Source organism: Prionailurus viverrinus, chromosome A1 (assembly GCF_022837055.1).
Source record: "Prionailurus viverrinus isolate Anna chromosome A1, UM_Priviv_1.0, whole genome shotgun sequence".
Classification (NCBI taxonomy): Eukaryota; Metazoa; Chordata; class Mammalia; order Carnivora; family Felidae; genus Prionailurus; species Prionailurus viverrinus.
In genome coordinates this window covers 136674038-136691571 of record NC_062561.1, presented here as the reverse complement: position 1 = coordinate 136691571, position 17534 = coordinate 136674038, and the positions used below count along the sequence as shown (strand labels likewise).

Sequence of the window (17534 nt, the reverse complement as noted above, 5' to 3'; positions counted from 1 at the left end):
GCCGCGCATGCGCATACATGGCTTGGAAAGGTAGTGAAGGTGAGATTCACCGACCTCCAGAGTTCTCTTTGCAAGGTTCTCTTACTTTTCTGAAAAGTGTTAACAATGGATAAAGGAGATTCATGTATTATGCCCAATGATACCTTGCCGACAATACATGTTAGGAAATACTAAAAGAGGAAACGAAAAGAAATTCAACATTTTAATTTTGATATAAATTACTTTCCATAAAGTATCTAAAATAGTCCAGTGTACAGCATATAAAAATGGTATTTGAGAAGTTAGAGACCATAGAGAAACTGTGGATAAGGCACAAAGTTTATTTACACTCATCATTGCATACTAAACTTTTATAATTTGTATTTACAACCCCATCAAGTTTTAATATTCAGAATCATTCCTTCACATTGTTTGATATTTGGCATAATGTTCAAACACACTTCATACACACTGACCTACTCCCAGCACCACTCACAAGACTCAATAAATACTAGAGAAAACAAAATTAAGGTATTATTTGAAGCTTGATCTTCTGTTTACTTCAAAATGACAGAAAAGTCAGTTTCTTGTGCTGAAATACGAGGGTGAAGAATTGAACTGTCATTCACTTGAAAAGTATATTATCTCTGTTCAGGTACCACTGAATAAAAGGAAAATGAATCTGCCAAGTAGCAGTATGATTGGCAGGCTGGTTTCTATGTCCCATCACTCTCATAGTCTTCTATGATCATCTCTTCATCTTCCAGATCTCCCTGCGCTGAAAAGGACTGAGGCTGGCTGGCAGGCAGTTCATTCCCACTATTCTGACTCAAAGGAAGACAGCATGTTTCAGTTTCAGTGGTTTGAGTGGGTTCACCCAGAGCTTCCTCTTCAGGCTGCCTTCCGGGAAGCGGGGCTTCATCTCCACTGTCAGGGCCTATCATTCCATGCTCCCTGTCCGTCAGGGCTTCCATTTTCAACCTGCCAGATTCATAATGCAGGCATCAATAATAACCAAATAAGGGGATGCCTTTAAATTACACCATGTGTGTGATGATTATAAAGCCATCTCTAGTTTTTCATCTACTTTCACTGTGCTCACTGTTTAGCCAGGCCCTTTAGCTTATTTAATGATATAAACAAAAATACAAAGGTAAATGACAAAATGTGAATAAATCATTACAACTTAAAATACAAAAACTTGTAAAGAGTTCTTACAAATTAAAAAGAAAATACAGAATAGAAAATGGGTATAAAACACGGACGACTTACATAAAAAAAGTACAAATGGTAAGTAAACAAATTGTTCAACCTAATCAATAATTTTAGAAAGAGACTCTTTTTTTTTAATTTTTTTTTTTCAACGTTTATTTATTTTTGGGACAGAGAGAGACAGAGCATGAACGGGGGAGGGGCAGAGAGAGAGGGAGACACAGAATCGGAAACAGGCTCCAGGCTCTGAGCCATCAGCCCAGAGCCAGAGGCGGGGCTCGAACTCACGGACCGCGAGATCGTGACCTGGCTGAAGTCGGACGCTTAACCGACTGCGCCACCCAGGCGCCCCTAATCAATAATTTTAAAAAATGAAATTAAAATAATGAACTAGTACTATAATCTTTAAGACAGGCCAAGACCATCTATCTATCTATCTATCTATCTATCTATCTATCTATCTACCTACCTACCTACCTACCTACCTACCTATCTTTTATTTATTTAAGTAATCTTTACATCTAACATGGGGCTCAAACACACAATCTCATGATTAAGAGTTGCATGCTCTTCCAACTGAGCCAGCCAGGTGCCCCAAGTAAGTAATAAAAACCCAGAAGTGTCAAGAGTTAGGAGAAAAGAATATGCTTATACACTGTAAGGGGACATAAAATTAGCAAAATATTCTTAGGAGCAATCTGGCAATATAGAGCAAAGGCTTCAAAAAAGTGTATGACCATTGATCCAGCAACTTCATTTCTAGGAATACATCCTATGTAAATAACATTTGATGCCATTCCACATCCTTTAGGATGTCTGTTATAAAAAAATAGAAAAAAAAAAAAAAAAAGACTTGGCAAAGATATGTGGAAACTGAAACTCCTGAGCATTGCTAGTGGAAATGTAAAATGGTGTAACTGCTGTGGAAAATGGTAAGGAAGCTCCTTAAAAAATCAAAAACAGAATTACTACATGACCTAGGAACAGCAATGATTTAAGCTACAAGAAAAGCTGTGATAAAGTTGCAAATTAGCTAAATGTACAAAAATAAGGTGTAGGTTGGATTACAGGAAACTAGAGAACTATTAAATATTAATATTAAATGTCAAGCTAAATATTCATATTTAATATTGTCAACATGAATCAATGATAAGGTTAAATATGGTCATAATGAATGAAAGATAAAGTACTAGTCACTGTAGTAAGTAGCACTGACAAATCCTGTCTCCCAAGACAGATCAAGTAGTTGAACCAATAAGAGCAGTTAAAAAGCCCTTTTAAACCTTTAAAAAATGCCTAAGTACAGGGGTGCCTGGATGGCTCAGTCAGTTGGGCATCTGACTCTTGATTTTGGCTCAGGTCATGATCCCAGGGTCGTGGGACTGAGCCCTGCATCAGGCTCTGAAGTTGAGAGTGGGGCCTGCTTAGGATTCTCTCTCTCTGCCCTCTTCCCCATCTGTGCTCTCTCTCTCTAAAGTAAGATAAAAAGTAAAATAAAACATTAATAAATAATTAAATGCCTGAATACATAATTTGATCTTACAGAGAAGCTAAGAAGAAATGAAACATAGGTGTTGTGTTAATCACTGATATCAGCCCAGCAGTCATTTTGCAATAAAACGAATAGCACAGGTACAGATTTACCTCTCTACATCTAGGTTTTATTTGTCTGAATCTTTTAAAATAAGGAAGTTTAAAAAAGACAGTGCTTTTGTGGTAGTTCCTGGTTCCTGCAGGCTTTAAATATAGGCTAATGAGCACTGGAGTGGCTCGGTCAGTTGCCCAACTTCAGCTCAGGTCATGATCTCACAGTTTGTGAGTTCAAGCTCTGCATCAGGCTTGCTGCTGTCAGTGTAGAACCCACTTCGGATCCTTTGTCTCTCCCCGCCCCAACTCTCTCTCTCAAAAATAAATACTTTAAAAAAATATTAGGAAAAAAAATAAACTAAGAACATCTTGGGAGGAAAGGTTAAAAGAGGTTTCCAAATACATAAGATTTGTTAACTGGAAGATTACAGATAAATTTTTATTGGTTGTATACTGAATAAGTAGATAACATTCAGTGGACATTTCAGTAACAGTTCTTTGAAAATTAAAACAGCTTACCTTCCAAAGTGTCGCTTCAGAGGAAGCTTTCCAATATCTTGGATAAAAGAAATTTGAGCTGAAACAGAGATTTTAAAAAAGCTTTAAATAGACATTTCTCTGAAGGAGATATGTAAATGGCCAACAAGCAAGGGATACTTAGGGCACCTGGGTGGCTCAGTTGACTGAATGTCTAACTTTTGATTTCCACTCAGGTTATGATCTCAGGATTATGAGATAGAGCCCTGCATTGGACTCCATGCCAGGCTTGGAGCCTGCTTAAGATTCTCTTCCTCTCCCTCTACCCCTCCCCCTTGCGTGAAAGGAAGGAAGGAAGGGAGGAAGGGAGGAAGGGAGGAAGGGAGGAAGGAAGAAAGGAAGGAAGGAAGGAAGGAAGGAGAAACCTCAAAATCACGAATCTTTTGGAAAATTCAAATCAAAACCATGGGATCCATTTCATATCTTTTAGGATGTCTGTTATAAAAAAATTAAAAAAAAAGGTTTGGTAAAGATGTATGGAAACTGAAACCCTTGGGCATTGTTGGTGGAAATGTAAAATGGTATAAATGCTGTGGAAAATGGTAAGGCAGTTCCCTAAAATTAAAAACAGAATTACTACATGATCTAGCAATTCCACTTCTGGGTATACACCCAAAAGAACTGACAGCAGAGTCTTAAAGAGTAATTTGTATACTCATGTTAACAGCAACATTGTTCACAATAGCTAAAAGGTGGAAGCAACTTAAGTGTCCATCAACAGATGAATGGATAAACAGAATGTGGTATATACAATGTGTTATTCTTCAGCCTTAAAAAGGAAATGCTGACACATGCTATAATAAAAACTTTGATGACATGCTAGGTAAAACAAGTCAGTAACAAAAGGACAAATACTGCATGAGTCCACTTATGTGAGGTACCTAGAGTAGTCAAATTCAGACACAGGGGCGCCTGGGTGGCTCAGTGCGTTAAGCATCTGACTTTGGCTCACGTCATGATCTCATGGTTCATGAAATCAAGCCCTGCGTCGGGCTCTGTGCCAACAGCTCAGAGCCTGGAGCCTACTTCAGATTCTGTGTGTCCCTTTCTCTCTGCCTCTCCCCTGCTCATGCTCTGTCTCTCTCTCTCAAAAATAAATAAACATTAAAAAATTAAAAATAAAATTCAGAGAGAGAAGGTAGGTGGTAGACAGGGAGTAGGAGGCAGTTAGCATTTAATGTGTGTAGTTTCAATTCTGCAAAATGACAAAGTTCTAGAGATTGGTTGTACAAGGTGAGTAAGCTTAACACTAGTAAACTATATACTTAAAAATGGTTTAAGATGATAAATTTTATGCTGTGAAGAAACTTTTTTTTTCAGGAAAATCTAACAGCAAGAGTGTGGCATTTGAACCAGGACCCACCCCTTCACTTCCTCAGCTTTAGAGAGACTTCACTCCAGGTCAGGTACAGCTAAGAACTCATAGGACTTCCTCCCTCTTGTGGCCGGCCTAGAATTCGGGACTCCCTTTCTCCAACCCTTGGCATGGAAGCTCTATCCTAGTAGCACAGCAGGCCGAGAATACCGCCTCCTCCTCTAACTGCCACTGGCCCTCACCCAAGCTCATTCATAGGGCCAGGAGGGTCCACGCTAGGAGGGGCTCAGCCAAGATGATCAGAGACTACCCCCACTTGAGCACTCACCCAGAACAGTGACTCACTACAGGGGTTCAATAGTAGATTTGAACTGACAAAAGAATCAGTCAACTTGAACAGAGACTGATAAAGATTGCACAATCAGAGAAAATGGAGTGAAAACAAATGACCAAGAATTTAGGATCTGGGAGCACCTGGCTGGCTCAATAGGTAGTCAAATGACACCAACAAACACTAATGGAGGACCAGAATAAAAGACAGAGATAGGAGCAGAAAAAATATAAAGAAATAACTTCTAAAATGACACAGTAAATGGGGAAAAAAATGATAAAAACAAAAATCTAAAAAAAATTTCTTTTAAAGTAGGCTCCATGTCCATCTTGGGGCTTGAACTCATGACCCCAAAATCAAGAGTTGCATGCTCTACCACCTGAGCAGCCAAGAACCCCCAGAACATCTTATTTTTGAATGAATTTTATACACCTTTCAATGTTTGTAAATGCAACACTATGAGGGCTCATAAATATTTATTTATTTATTAATGTTTATTTATTTTTGAGAGAGAGTGCGTACGCGAGCAGGGGAGGGGCAGAGAGAGAGGGAGACAGATTCTGAAGCAGGCTCCAGGCTCAGCTGTCAGCACAGAGCCTGACGTGGGGCTTGAACTCATGAACCACAAGATCATGACCTGAGCCAAAGTTGGACATTCAACTGACTGAGCCACCCAGGAGCCCCAATATTTACCTTTTTAAAGATACACTCCAGAACAGAATCAGGATTTTTTAAAAAACAGCTTTTTCATATGGAAAAATGAATTGTGATCCTATAATCTGAATTTTTAACTAGTGGATAAATGATTTTCCAGATAATTTCAATGTAAGCTGTCTAAACCAGTACGAGTTACTGAATTGGGAAAGGTTAAAATAAACTCTGTAGTGTTAGGCTGAAAATGAATGTATGGGCGTGAACTCATGGTACACACATACATGCACAGAAAAACGTCAGGAAGAACTTACACACACACACACACACAAATACACACACAATCTCCTAGCTTTGTTCCATTGAAAAAGAATAGACACAATGATACTCCAATACCAATGATCATACCTAGTGCCAGATTCTAAATTTTTTTAAGTAGGCTCTACGCCCAGCATGGGATTCAACTCGAAACCCCTAGATCAAGAGTCACACGCTCTACCTATTGAGCCAGCCAGGTGCTCCCAGATCCTAAATTCTAAATACCATTTCCACTAAGAGGAACCAGGGCTCCTTGGAATTCCTGATTCTATTACTAGGGCAGAGAAAGTATAAAATGATCCTGGATTTCTGACATTTACAAAAAGAACATCACAGAGACCTCACTCTTGCTCTGCTCTTTGCCATGTGAGAATACGAGAAGATGACCATCTATAAGCTAGGGAGGAGGCCTTCACCATCTGCTTGTATCTTGATTTTGGACTTCCCAGTCTGCGGAGCTGACTGAATACTAATTTATAACATATGGAGTGCTATCCATGGTAAGTGATATATGCCAATTAAAGCATATGCCTAATATTTGCATATGCACAGAAAAACGTCAGGAAGGACTTACACCAATCTTTCAAAAGAAATTACCTGTGGTTATTAGTTTTTCTTTTTATTAACTTCTATTATTATTTGAATTTTTCTTCCTTTCCAAATCTGAAACGTGTTAATTTTAGATCAAAAAATAATGGAAAAAAAATTTAGTCTCACTAGATTGTAGCAATGAGTTGACTTTAAAAAGATAAGGTTGGGGCGCCTGGGTGGCTCAGTCGGTTAAGCGTCTGACTTCAGCGTGGGTCACGATCTCGCGGTCCGTGAGTTCGAGCCCCGCGTCAGGCTCTGTGCTGACTGCTCAGAGCCTGGAGCCTGTTTCAGATTCTGTGTCTCCCTCTCTCTCTGCCCCTCCCCCGTTCATGCTCTGTCTCTCTCTGTCTCAAAAATAAATAAACGTTAAAAAAAAATTAAAAAAAAAAAAAAAAAAGATAAGGTTATAAAACACTACTTTTGGGGGCGCCTGGGTGGCTCAGTTGGTTGAATGTCCAACTTGATGTCGGCTCAGGTCATGATACCAGGGTCATGGGATCAAGTCCCATGTGGGGCTCCATACTGAGCATGGAGCCTGCTTAAGATTATCTCTCTTTCGGGGCATGTGAGTGGCTCAGTCGGCTAGGCATCCAACTTCGGCTCAGGTCATGATCTCACGGTTCGTGAGTTCGAGCCCCACGTCAGGCTCTGTGCTGACAGCTCAGAGGCTGGAGCCCGCTTCGGATTCTGTGTCTCCCTCTGTCTGCCCCTCCCCTGCTTGCACTCTGTCTCTCACATTGTCTCAAAAGTAAATAAACATTAAAAAAAAAAAAAAAAAAAATTTAATATGTCTCTCTCCCCCTTTGCCCCACTCGCGCTTGCTCGCTTTCTCTCTCTCTCTCTCTCTCTCAAATTAACAAAACAAAACATCACTTCTTGGATTAAACAAAAACCCATGTTATTACCTGGATTTCTCATTGGAATGGTTAGCAAAGCAAGGTATGGCAACAGCTGAGTTTGGAGGCATAAAGCTGGTAAGCAGAAGTCAGAAAAAAGAGCTTTTGCTGCCAGGCAGTTTTCCCGATACTGTATAGAAGTGGGGGGGAACATGAAATGAAAAATAAAATTAAAACAAATGGAGATGTATTCCTAGACAAATGAAGTTTACTGTAACACAAAGTGTTTATACATACCACAAACATACTTTTAAGAGTTTACCTGATTAGTTTTTTATAATTGTTCTAGCCTTATCTAATAAAGCATTTTACCTATAGAACTATTTCATATTTGACATAACAGCAACAAGAATTTTTTAAGAGACTTAAGGTAGAAGGAAAATAAACCTTAAAAATCAAAGGAGTTCTGTTTATGAGCATACATCGCAAATTATGTGAGGATACTGTTCTCAATTAAAGAATTAGTATTCTTTAGTTAACACGGGTACAATGCTAGGCTGATAAGGAGACAAGTACAATCTGCCTTCAAAGAGCTTATGGTTTTACAAACAATTCATATGTAACTATAAGGCAAAATTAATATAAGTGCTATAAATAGCAAAGCAAGTCAATAAGGGATACAAATTCGTTACAAGTCATGAAATTCCCCAAGAAATCTTTGGAAAAAATGTCTTAGGTAATGAATTACAGGCTCCTATTTCGCCATATGATTTAAGAACTGGAAGATATGTGGGGCACCTGGGTGGCTCAGTCGGTTAAGCATCTGAATTCGGCCCAGAGCATGATCTCATGGTTCGTGGGTTCGAGCTGCGGATCGGGCTCTGTGCTGACAACTCAGAGCCTGGAGCCTGTTTCAGATTCTGTGTCTCCCTCTCTCTCTGCCCCTCCCCGACTCTTGCTCAGTCTCCCTCTGTCTCAAAAATAAATAAACATTAAAAAAAATTTTTTTTAAAAAGAACTGGAAGATATCTTAGAGATGATGCAGTTCTGCGTCACAAATTCAGATGCTCTAGGAGACAGGCAGGTACATAAATCAGTGCAGTGAAGCAGCTGGGGAAGGTACCCATCACTCCCATCTTCAAGGGGGAGATGCTATTTGGCTCGGCCAGATTGTTGCCATGTAAAAATATAGGACAGTGTTGCCTTATTTTGCATTTATTTCAGGAGAGTCCAGACATTCTGAGCCAGAAATCCATATCTGAGTTTGAATATTATACTCATTTTTAAAGACTGGAAATTCATGAAAAAAAATCTCTGTGTGTAGTATTCAACTTGTGGGACCGCCTATTTTTAACTTCTAATTCAATCCAATGCATTTAAAGCTGTGGAAATGAAGTGTACATTAGGTAAAATAATCTGTCCAGATGGTTAGAAGCAAACCCAGGATTGCTTTCTTTTCTTTCCTCTTTTTTTTTCTTTTTCCTTCCTTCCTTCCTTCCTTCCTTCCTTCCTTCCTTCCTTCCTTCCTTCCTCCCTCCCTCCCTCCCTCCCTTCTCTAGACTCAATGTGGGGCTTGAACTCACAATTCTGAGATCAAGAGTCTCATGCTCTTCAAAATGAGTCAGCCAGATGCCCCTATTTTCAATTAAAATTAAAATATAATTATAATGAGGGGCGCCTGGGTGGCGCAGTCGGTTAAGCGTCCGACTTCAGCCAGGTCACGATCTCGCGGTCCGGGAGTTCGAGCCCCGCGTCAGGCTCTGGGCTGACGGCTCAGAGCCTGGAGCCTGTTTCCGATTCTGTGTCTCCCTCTCTCTCTGCCCCTCCCCCGTTCATGCTCTGTCTCTCTCTGTCCCAAAAATAAATAAACGTTAAAATATAATTATAATGAGGGGCGCCTGGGTGGCGCAGTCAGTTAAGCGTCTGACTTCAGCCAGGTCACGATCTCACAGTCCGTGAGTTCGAGCCCCGCGTCGGGCTCTGGGCTGATGGCTCAGAGCCTGGAGCCTGTTTCCGATTCTGTGTCTCCCTCTCTCTCTGCCCCTCCGCCGTTCATGCTCTGTCTCTCTCTGTCCCAAAAATAAATAAATGTTGAAAAAAAAAATTAAAAAAAATATATATATAATTATAATGATATTTTGAATTCACTACTAGTCAACTAATAAATAAAATATAAGCTTTCAAATTTTGAGTGCTTTTTTTCCTTAAAAATAATAACTGGGTATTCAAGAAGAGTGTCCTTTTTATGTCTTAATGTAATTTGAAGAAAATTGTGGGAATTAACAACTATTTTTTACTACTAATAAAACACTTTTTCAAAACTAAAAAAAAAAAAAAGTAACAGCTTCATTGGGATATAATTCACATGCCATAGTGTTTACCTACTAAAAGTACACAATTCTTTTTTTTTTTTCTTTACCTTTTTATTTATGAAAAACCACTGGGGCTTGTGCAAGGGTCGAAAACCTGATCCTCCTCCTTGGCAATGAGCAAATCCTCGTGCTGTATTGGAATGCATCACACCCCTCGTAGCTATGGATGTAGTATATTGCCTGAGTAAGGAGCGCATCTAAAAAAGGAGACAAAATGTAAAATAACAAAAATGAGAGATTTATAAAGTAGTGCTATTCATCTTGCTGATGCCAAAAAACCACCAACCATATTTATTTAATGTTCACTTTTTCCAACATTACCACAACCCTGAAAATAATAAGCTACAAAATTACCTAAATCAAATTCAACTGAGACATAACAATCAACCACTATGTGTGAACTATGGATCTTGGATATGGGTGTTGAAAATAACTTAAAATACATTTTGAGACAACTGAGGAAATCGAAATAATGACAATATGTTACTGAATTAATGTTAGTTTTCTTTTTTTTAATTTTTTCAAAATATTTATTTATTTTGGGGAGACAGAGCATGAGCAGAGGTAGGGAGAGGGAGAGGGACATACAGAATCTGAAGCAGGCTCCACACTCTTAACTGCTTGTAAGCACAGAGCCTGATGTGGGGCTCAAATTCACGAACTGTAAGAACATGACCTGAGCTGAAGTCAGATGCTCAACCAACTGAGCCACCCAGGGACCCCAATGTTAGTTTTCTTAAGTGTGATAAATGCTATTATGGTTATAATAGGGCAAGGTCCTTACACATGGATAAGTATTAAGTGACATGATGTTCGCAATTACTTTCCAATTATTGGGCCAAAACAAGTGTATAAACACATAGAGATTAAGCAAATGTAGCAAAATATGAAAAATGGGTGAACAAAAGCTAAGGGTATATAGGCATTCATCATACTATTCTTCCATTCGTCTACAGGTTAGAAAATTTTAAAATAAAAAATATAAGAAAAATTAAGCAAACACAACTGCTGAATAATGAAACTCTAAATACAGAAACCATATCATACATGTTTTTCACTGTATCTTTTCCAATTTTAATTATTAATACTATTTCAAATTTATAAGAGAAATATTAACATATTAAAACAGCGTTGTCCAAAAGAACTTTCTGTAACAAAAACATTTTGTATCTAGCTGTTTAACACAGTGGTACTAGCCAAATGCAGCTATGGAATGCTGGAAATGTGGCCAGTGTGACTGAGGAACTGAATTTTAAATTAAGTTAAATTTAACCTAATGTAAATAGCCATATGTGGCTAGTGGCTATTACATTGATCAGAGCTGTGTTAAAATGTTAAGAAAAAATATAAATTTTATACTGAATAATTTGAAAGTTATGAAAAAAATTGTATAAAAAAGTAAAAGAAAGTATAAAAAACACACTTCTTCCCTATCTACTTCTCAATGGTTGTCAAAATTTCTGAATATATTAGTTTTACAATCAGAAAATAACTTCAGAAAAAATTAGTGTTATATTATCACCAAAAAAATCAGATTAACCGGTGTCATTAGAAACATTGAGTTGGATTAAATAATTTTATCATTGTTATTAAGAAGTCACATAAGATGTCCAATAATGAGGAATAAAAGGAAACTTTCTCCATTTGGAGGAAACATTCATAAACAAAAATGGTTAAGTCAAATGGTCTTACATTCCAGTCACCGCTGAGGATATCTGCAAAACTCAGAAATTCACTGGCTCTCATAACATCATCTACTTCCACGAAGAAATCTAAGTAGTTTTGGTGAAGATATAAATTAAATAACTCTCCTGGCATATGTGACATTTCTACTACTTCCTATAAAAAGAAGCATACACATATTATTTTGGTGAAAATTCTGTGGTTAAACGGACATTTCCATAAATGTAACTAATATATATCCTGGAAAAAGTAGTATATGTTATTAAAGACTTTACCTCAGGTTGAACAAGTAAGGTATCCCTTTCATACTCTGATAAATGTGAAGGCAACCGGGGGGAATCTAATTCTGTTAAAGATGCTCCTATAAAAAAAAAATTCTGGAATTATTAAAAATAACATCACCTTAAAGTTATACAGAACCACTCATTTGAAGATTTTTTCCAATACTTTAGGCACATGATACCAAACATACTAAATAAGATATTAAAAATAAAAACAAAGCAACTGGATACCTATGTAAGTTGCCTCACTACTACAGCGCCTTGCTACTATATGCATATAGTTAGTAGCCTCACTGTCACTATTCTTAAGAACTCAAATTAGAATTCTGATGCCTGAATTATGGCTTCTCTAGTATTAAAATATTCCAGTTCTCAAAGCACTCTGCATTTCACCATTTCAGTTCTGAGTTGCTTTCTTTTGATCCTCATTCTCAATACAGAGATCTTTACTGTTTTATTTACGATGTAGGATGAGGTTGCTTTCTGCACAAGAGAACACAGACCCTGTTCCCTGATGCAGGAAGCTGCAAATGAATGTTGAGAAGGAAAAGAAAGTGTAGAAGGGAAAGTATCAGTGGGAATAGCCACTGAGGTTCAGAGGTAAGAGGATCCAAGGACAGAGGGTGTCTTCATTTCCACCTAAGTGATGCCAGGTTCATCTTCAGGTGGCATGAAATTTTCCATTTAGAAATCTCAAATTTTCAACCACCTGGAAAGAAGAAACTGAGAGATAATAGCCTAAAACAAGAAGGATGCCTGGAGTGAGGAGAGAATGAAGCAGAAATACAGAAAGACAACAGAAGAGAAAGAGGCAAGGAGGTAAGAAGATGGAAAACAGGTATAAGAGGCACTCAGTGTTATAGAAAGATAGAAACAGTGGTTTAAAACAACTGGGCTTTGGCAACCAGAAAAAAATCTCAGATAATAACAGGCATGATAAACACAAAGCTTAAATGAATGTCTGTTCACATACTACTTGTGACCCACTGAAGCAGTTAATTTACACGAGATTTGAACATCTGAGAGAAAATTGAAGCCATTGTACACAAAGGACTTTTTTCAATAGTCCATTATGATTATTTACTTTGTGGTATAACATATAAAACTATTATAAACTATGGCAGGGGCACCTGGGTGTCTCAGTCAGTTGAGGGTCCGACTTTGGCTCAGGTCATGATCTCATGGTTCATGAGTTCGAGCCCCGCGACAGGCTCTGGGCTGAAAGGTCAGAGCCTGGAGCCTGCTTCAGATTCTGTGTCTCCCTCTCTCTGCCCCACCCCTGCTTGTACTCTATCTCTCTCTCGAAAATAAACATTAAAAAAAAATTTATAAACTAAGGCAACAGTTTCCCTCAAAATTTTGTATGAATTACTTTAATCTACATAAAAGCAGGTCAGATCCCACCCCCCCAGCCCCCAATCCTAATTCTCTTCCTTCAGGATCAGCTAAGAAGTGATATTTTCTACATAAGAAATAGAAGTTTGGGATTTTAATGAAAAGAGAGGCAATTTGGGAGCTGGGTGATGGGTGATGCAGATGGAGGGTCGGAGGGGAAGCAGGCATCAAATACAGAAAAGGCGATGGAACATCTCTGGTTGTGGAGAGAGCAGCTAGTGAAGAGAAATGTAAGGAGATCCAAAGAAGCCTGACGCTACCTGACAACTTGTCTAGGGTTCTGGTGTTGGGCTACCAACATGTGCCACTAAAATTCTAGAGGAACTGATACATAGTTTACCTTCAGAAAACTATAATTTTAAAGATTTACAGACAGTAGTTTTTACATTTAATCCCATTCACAGTCCAAAAATACTGTACCTAAATACATTTACCTACTGTGTCTCAGGCCTTGCCAAACAGTGTCAGACCTGGCCCTAACTGCCAAATACGTGACATTTTCAAAAACTGGTATTTTATTTCCGTTGTAGGACGAATACCTAACAGATTTTTAATAAAACATAAGATTTTCTTACTTTTACAATATAGTATTTTCCCCAAAGCTCTGAAGAGAAAGAGTGAAACATCTTTGCCACCAATAGCTTGGACCTCCTGGTTTTCAAAAACCCTATCTGTTTTTTTTCTTCGTTTTGATTTTGACAGCGCAGCATCTGATTTTAATGAAGATGTTCCTTTTTTCCTTGGCCAAAAACTGTTTTCTCCTAAATAATATACACCCAAGAGACAATATTGGAAATAAAATTAAAATATGGAAAACAAAACTGAGAACATTTTAGGTACAGTTACACTAAATATTCTAATTAAAATATACTTTTCTAATACACAATAATGTAAAATCTGTGAACTAAGTAACAGTCCTCTTTGGGTTACTAAACTATTAAAATAAAATAAAATGTCATCTAAAAGTATCTCATGACAAAAATTTCAAATTTTCACACATTGAAATGACACTAATACAGGCCTATCATCTTGATTTCTCACAGTACTGCCTGTGCAAGGTCCTATTCTTGGTTCATGATATGTACTAACCAATTTAATCCTCAAAACACTTGAGATTAGGGGAGAACGACTATTATACACATTGAAGATAGGACATATAGGGGCGCCTGGGTGGCTCAGTCGGTTAAGCCTCCGATCTCAGCTCAGGTCATGATCTTGTGGTCCATGGGTTCTAGCCCCACATCGGGCTCTGTGATGACAGCTCGGAGCTTGGAGCCTGCTTCGGATTCTGTGTCTCCCTCTCTCTGTCCCTCCCCTGCTCATGCTCTGTCTTGCTCGGTCTCTCAAAAATAAATAAATGTTAAAAAAGAAAAAAAAAGATAGGACATATAAAGAGTTTAAGTTACTAGCTGGAGGTCATCATCTGGTAAGTGATTTGAAACCAGGCAGTATGGTTCTGCAGTGGATGCTTAACAATGATTTGGGCAGTCTTCAATTTACAAATATGCCTGTGTTGAAATTTCATTGGTAAGTCTGTTCAAAACTCAGAATGCATCACTTAAGAAAAGTAGCCTGAGGGGTGTGTAGGTGGCTCAGTTAGTTAAGCATCCAACTCTTGATATCAGCTCAAGTCAAGATTTCACAGTGGTGAGATTGAGCCTTGCATCAGCTCAGAGCCTGTCAGCACAGAGCCTGCTTGGATTCTCTCTCTCCCTCTCTCTCTGCCGCACCCCACAACCAGTACACTCACTCTCAAAACAAATAAATAAACTTAAAAAAAAAAAAGTAGCCTGAAAGAGCAGAAAAAACATAGGATCTGGAATTGATTTATTATTGTTTATCTCATTAGGCTGGTCAAAAATTAAATGTAAAAATATATGATTGCTCATACAGTTCCTGACCCATTCAAAAAATATTATTTTCTTCCCTTTAAAACTTCTGAGCTCAGAATAATAATGGTATAAATGGTAGTCAGGATCTCAAACTGGCCTACCTCAACCTTCCCAACCTGTAATTCCTAAGTGAACCTAAGTGAACCTAAGCAACATTTACATTTCTACAGGAATAAGCAGAATTCTACTTTCAGTTGTATTAGGCTGCCTATTTACTTTTCTCTATCGTTATTTTGAAAAACTAAGATGTAGGGGTGCCTGGGTGGCTCAGTTGTTTGAGTCGGTTGAGTGACATCGGCTCAGGTCACGATCTCAGTTTGTGAGTTCGAGCCCTGCATTAGGCTTGCCGCTGTCAGCAAAGAGCCTGCTTCAGATCTTCTGTTCCCCTCTCTCTCTGTCCCTCCCCTGCTCCAACTCTCACTCTCAAAAATATATAAAACATTGAAAAAAGAAATTAAAAAGAAAAGAAAAACAGAGATGTAAACTAATGAACAGGCTACACTTGTAGGTAGATACTAGGATTTCAGGTGGATTGAGAGCTCCAAAGATGCCTTTTAAATTTTCAAGGTCAATTCCTCAATGTGGTGACTTATTAAACGTTTTCTGATGAAAGACCATGCACAATAAATCATATATTATCTCTCTTTTTTTTTCTTTAGACTGAGCCAGGGAGGGGCAAAGAGAGAGAGAGGGAGAGAGAATCCAAAGCAGGCTCCGCACAGCCTGGCAAAGGGCTCAAACTCACGAACCAAACCGTGAGATCATGACCTAAGCAAAACTCAAGAGTCAGATGCTGAACTGAATGAGCCAACCAGGTGCCCCTATGTGCTATCTCTTTTAACGTAGCATGACTATGCACCATTTTTAAAATGAAGTAAATCAATTTATTAAATGTATCTTACATAAATTAAAAATCAAAAGTAAGGGTGTCTGGGTGGCTTGGTCAGTTAGGCGTCCAACTTTGACTCAGGTCATGATTTCATGGTTTGTGGGTTCGAGCCCCACATAGGGCTCTGTGCGGACAGCTCAGAGCCTGGAGCCTAGTCCAGATTCTGTGTCTCCCTCTCTCAGCCCTCTCCTGCTTATGTGCACGCTCTTTCTCTCTTAAAAATAAACATTAAAAAAAAATTTTAAGTAATTTAAAAATCAAAAGTAATTGATTACTTTTGTGATCAGCACAATATTATTAAATTCATTAACAGCTGACCATTTACTGATCCCTTAATATGTATCAAGCACTGGAATAAACACTCTACAAGTGCGACCTCACTTATTCTTCACACAACTCTGTAAGAGAGGTTCTCATATAAAAGGTAAGAATATGCAAGCACAAAATGATTGTCATTTGCAAGACTAAGTCACTGGTAAATGGCAGAACAAGGAAGTCTCATCCAAATTAACTTTAAAGGGGCGCCTGGGTGGCTCAGTTGGTTGAGCGTCCAACTTCAGCTCAGGTCATGATTTTGCAGTTTGTGAGTTCAAGCCCTGTGTCGGGCTCTGTGCTGACAGCTCAGAGCCTAGAGCCTGCTTCGGATTCTATGTCTCCCTCTCTCTCTGCCCCTCCCTGGCTCACATTGTCTTTCGCTCTCAAAAATAAACATTAAAATTAAAGCAAAACAAAAAAAACAATTAAAAAGTAAAGTAATAAACCACATAAATAAATCAGGTTTTGTCTCAGGTATACGGATACATACAATGACATATTCACAGGGGTGTGTTTATTGTATGCACATGTACATACATGATTTTATGAAACAATCTCAAAAAAAATAGATGGATAGATATGTATCAGTTATTAAAATATATTTAGTTTGATTTCATCTCATGAACAATTAAGAGTAAGTCACCTAATACTGTAAGAATTTTTCTTTCATAGTTACCTTTTGAAGAAAACTGGAGGCTGTTTATTGCACTTCTGATATCACCAGAACATCCTTGACAGAGCAACTCTAGGGAAGTTTTGTCGGGGACAGTAATATTTCTTCCATTCTAAAATGAAAAAATTACAGTTTAAAAAACCCTTTTCTAAAACAACCCCCCCCCCCCCCGCCCCGCCGCCCATTCTCTAAACTAAATAAAAATAAATTAGAATCTTTCAAAGCTGGAGGCTAAAAAGCTTCCTTGTTAAACACCAGTCTGCTCAGGAAGGTCAATGACTTATCATAGATTAAGGTAAATTTTCAAGAGTATAAAATAATTTTACTTGTTTATTTGGGCTAGATTGTATTTTGAGACTCTCTCCAACTATATGTACATACATATGTACAAATATCACTCCCTTGTCAGGCCAAATATAAGACCAGAAATATTTCTCTTTCCTTCTCACCTTAAGAAACCCTAATGGTTTACTGATAACAAGACTTAAGTCGAATTCATGTGACAGCTCATATATTACCCATTTCAGATTTTGTAAAAACTGATTAAAACACAAAAAATAGTACTTTCCTATTGTCTTTAAACATATTTTTATTAAATTTTTTTTTCAACGTTTTTATTTATTTTTTTGGGACAGAGAGAGACAGAGCATGAACGGGGAAGGGGCAGAGAGAGAGGG

At 38.1% G+C, this 17534-nt stretch overlaps 1 protein-coding gene across 5 annotated transcripts in view; it reads right to left on the bottom strand.

The window, feature by feature from the left end:
- Positions 1-306: 306 nt before the first annotated feature.
- Positions 307-17534, bottom strand: part of RAD17 (RAD17 checkpoint clamp loader component) — a 38489-nt gene continuing 21261 nt past the window's right edge. For 4 of the 5 annotated variants that reach the window (XM_047852338.1, XM_047852347.1, XM_047852364.1 and 1 more), the window contains 8 exons: positions 16861-16969; positions 13664-13849; positions 11688-11773; positions 11422-11568; positions 9777-9926; positions 7427-7547; positions 3298-3355; positions 307-960 (listed from right to left, as the gene is read on the bottom strand). In XM_047852338.1, the coding sequence (XP_047708294.1) occupies positions 696-960; positions 3298-3355; positions 7427-7547; positions 9777-9926; positions 11422-11568; positions 11688-11773; positions 13664-13849; positions 16861-16969 (1122 nt within the window). In that variant the 3' untranslated portion in view covers positions 307-695. The remainder of the gene's footprint in view (positions 961-3297; positions 3356-7426; positions 7548-9776; positions 9927-11421; positions 11569-11687; positions 11774-13663; positions 13850-16860; positions 16970-17534) is intronic. The other variant, XM_047852373.1, reaches the window with a different exon arrangement.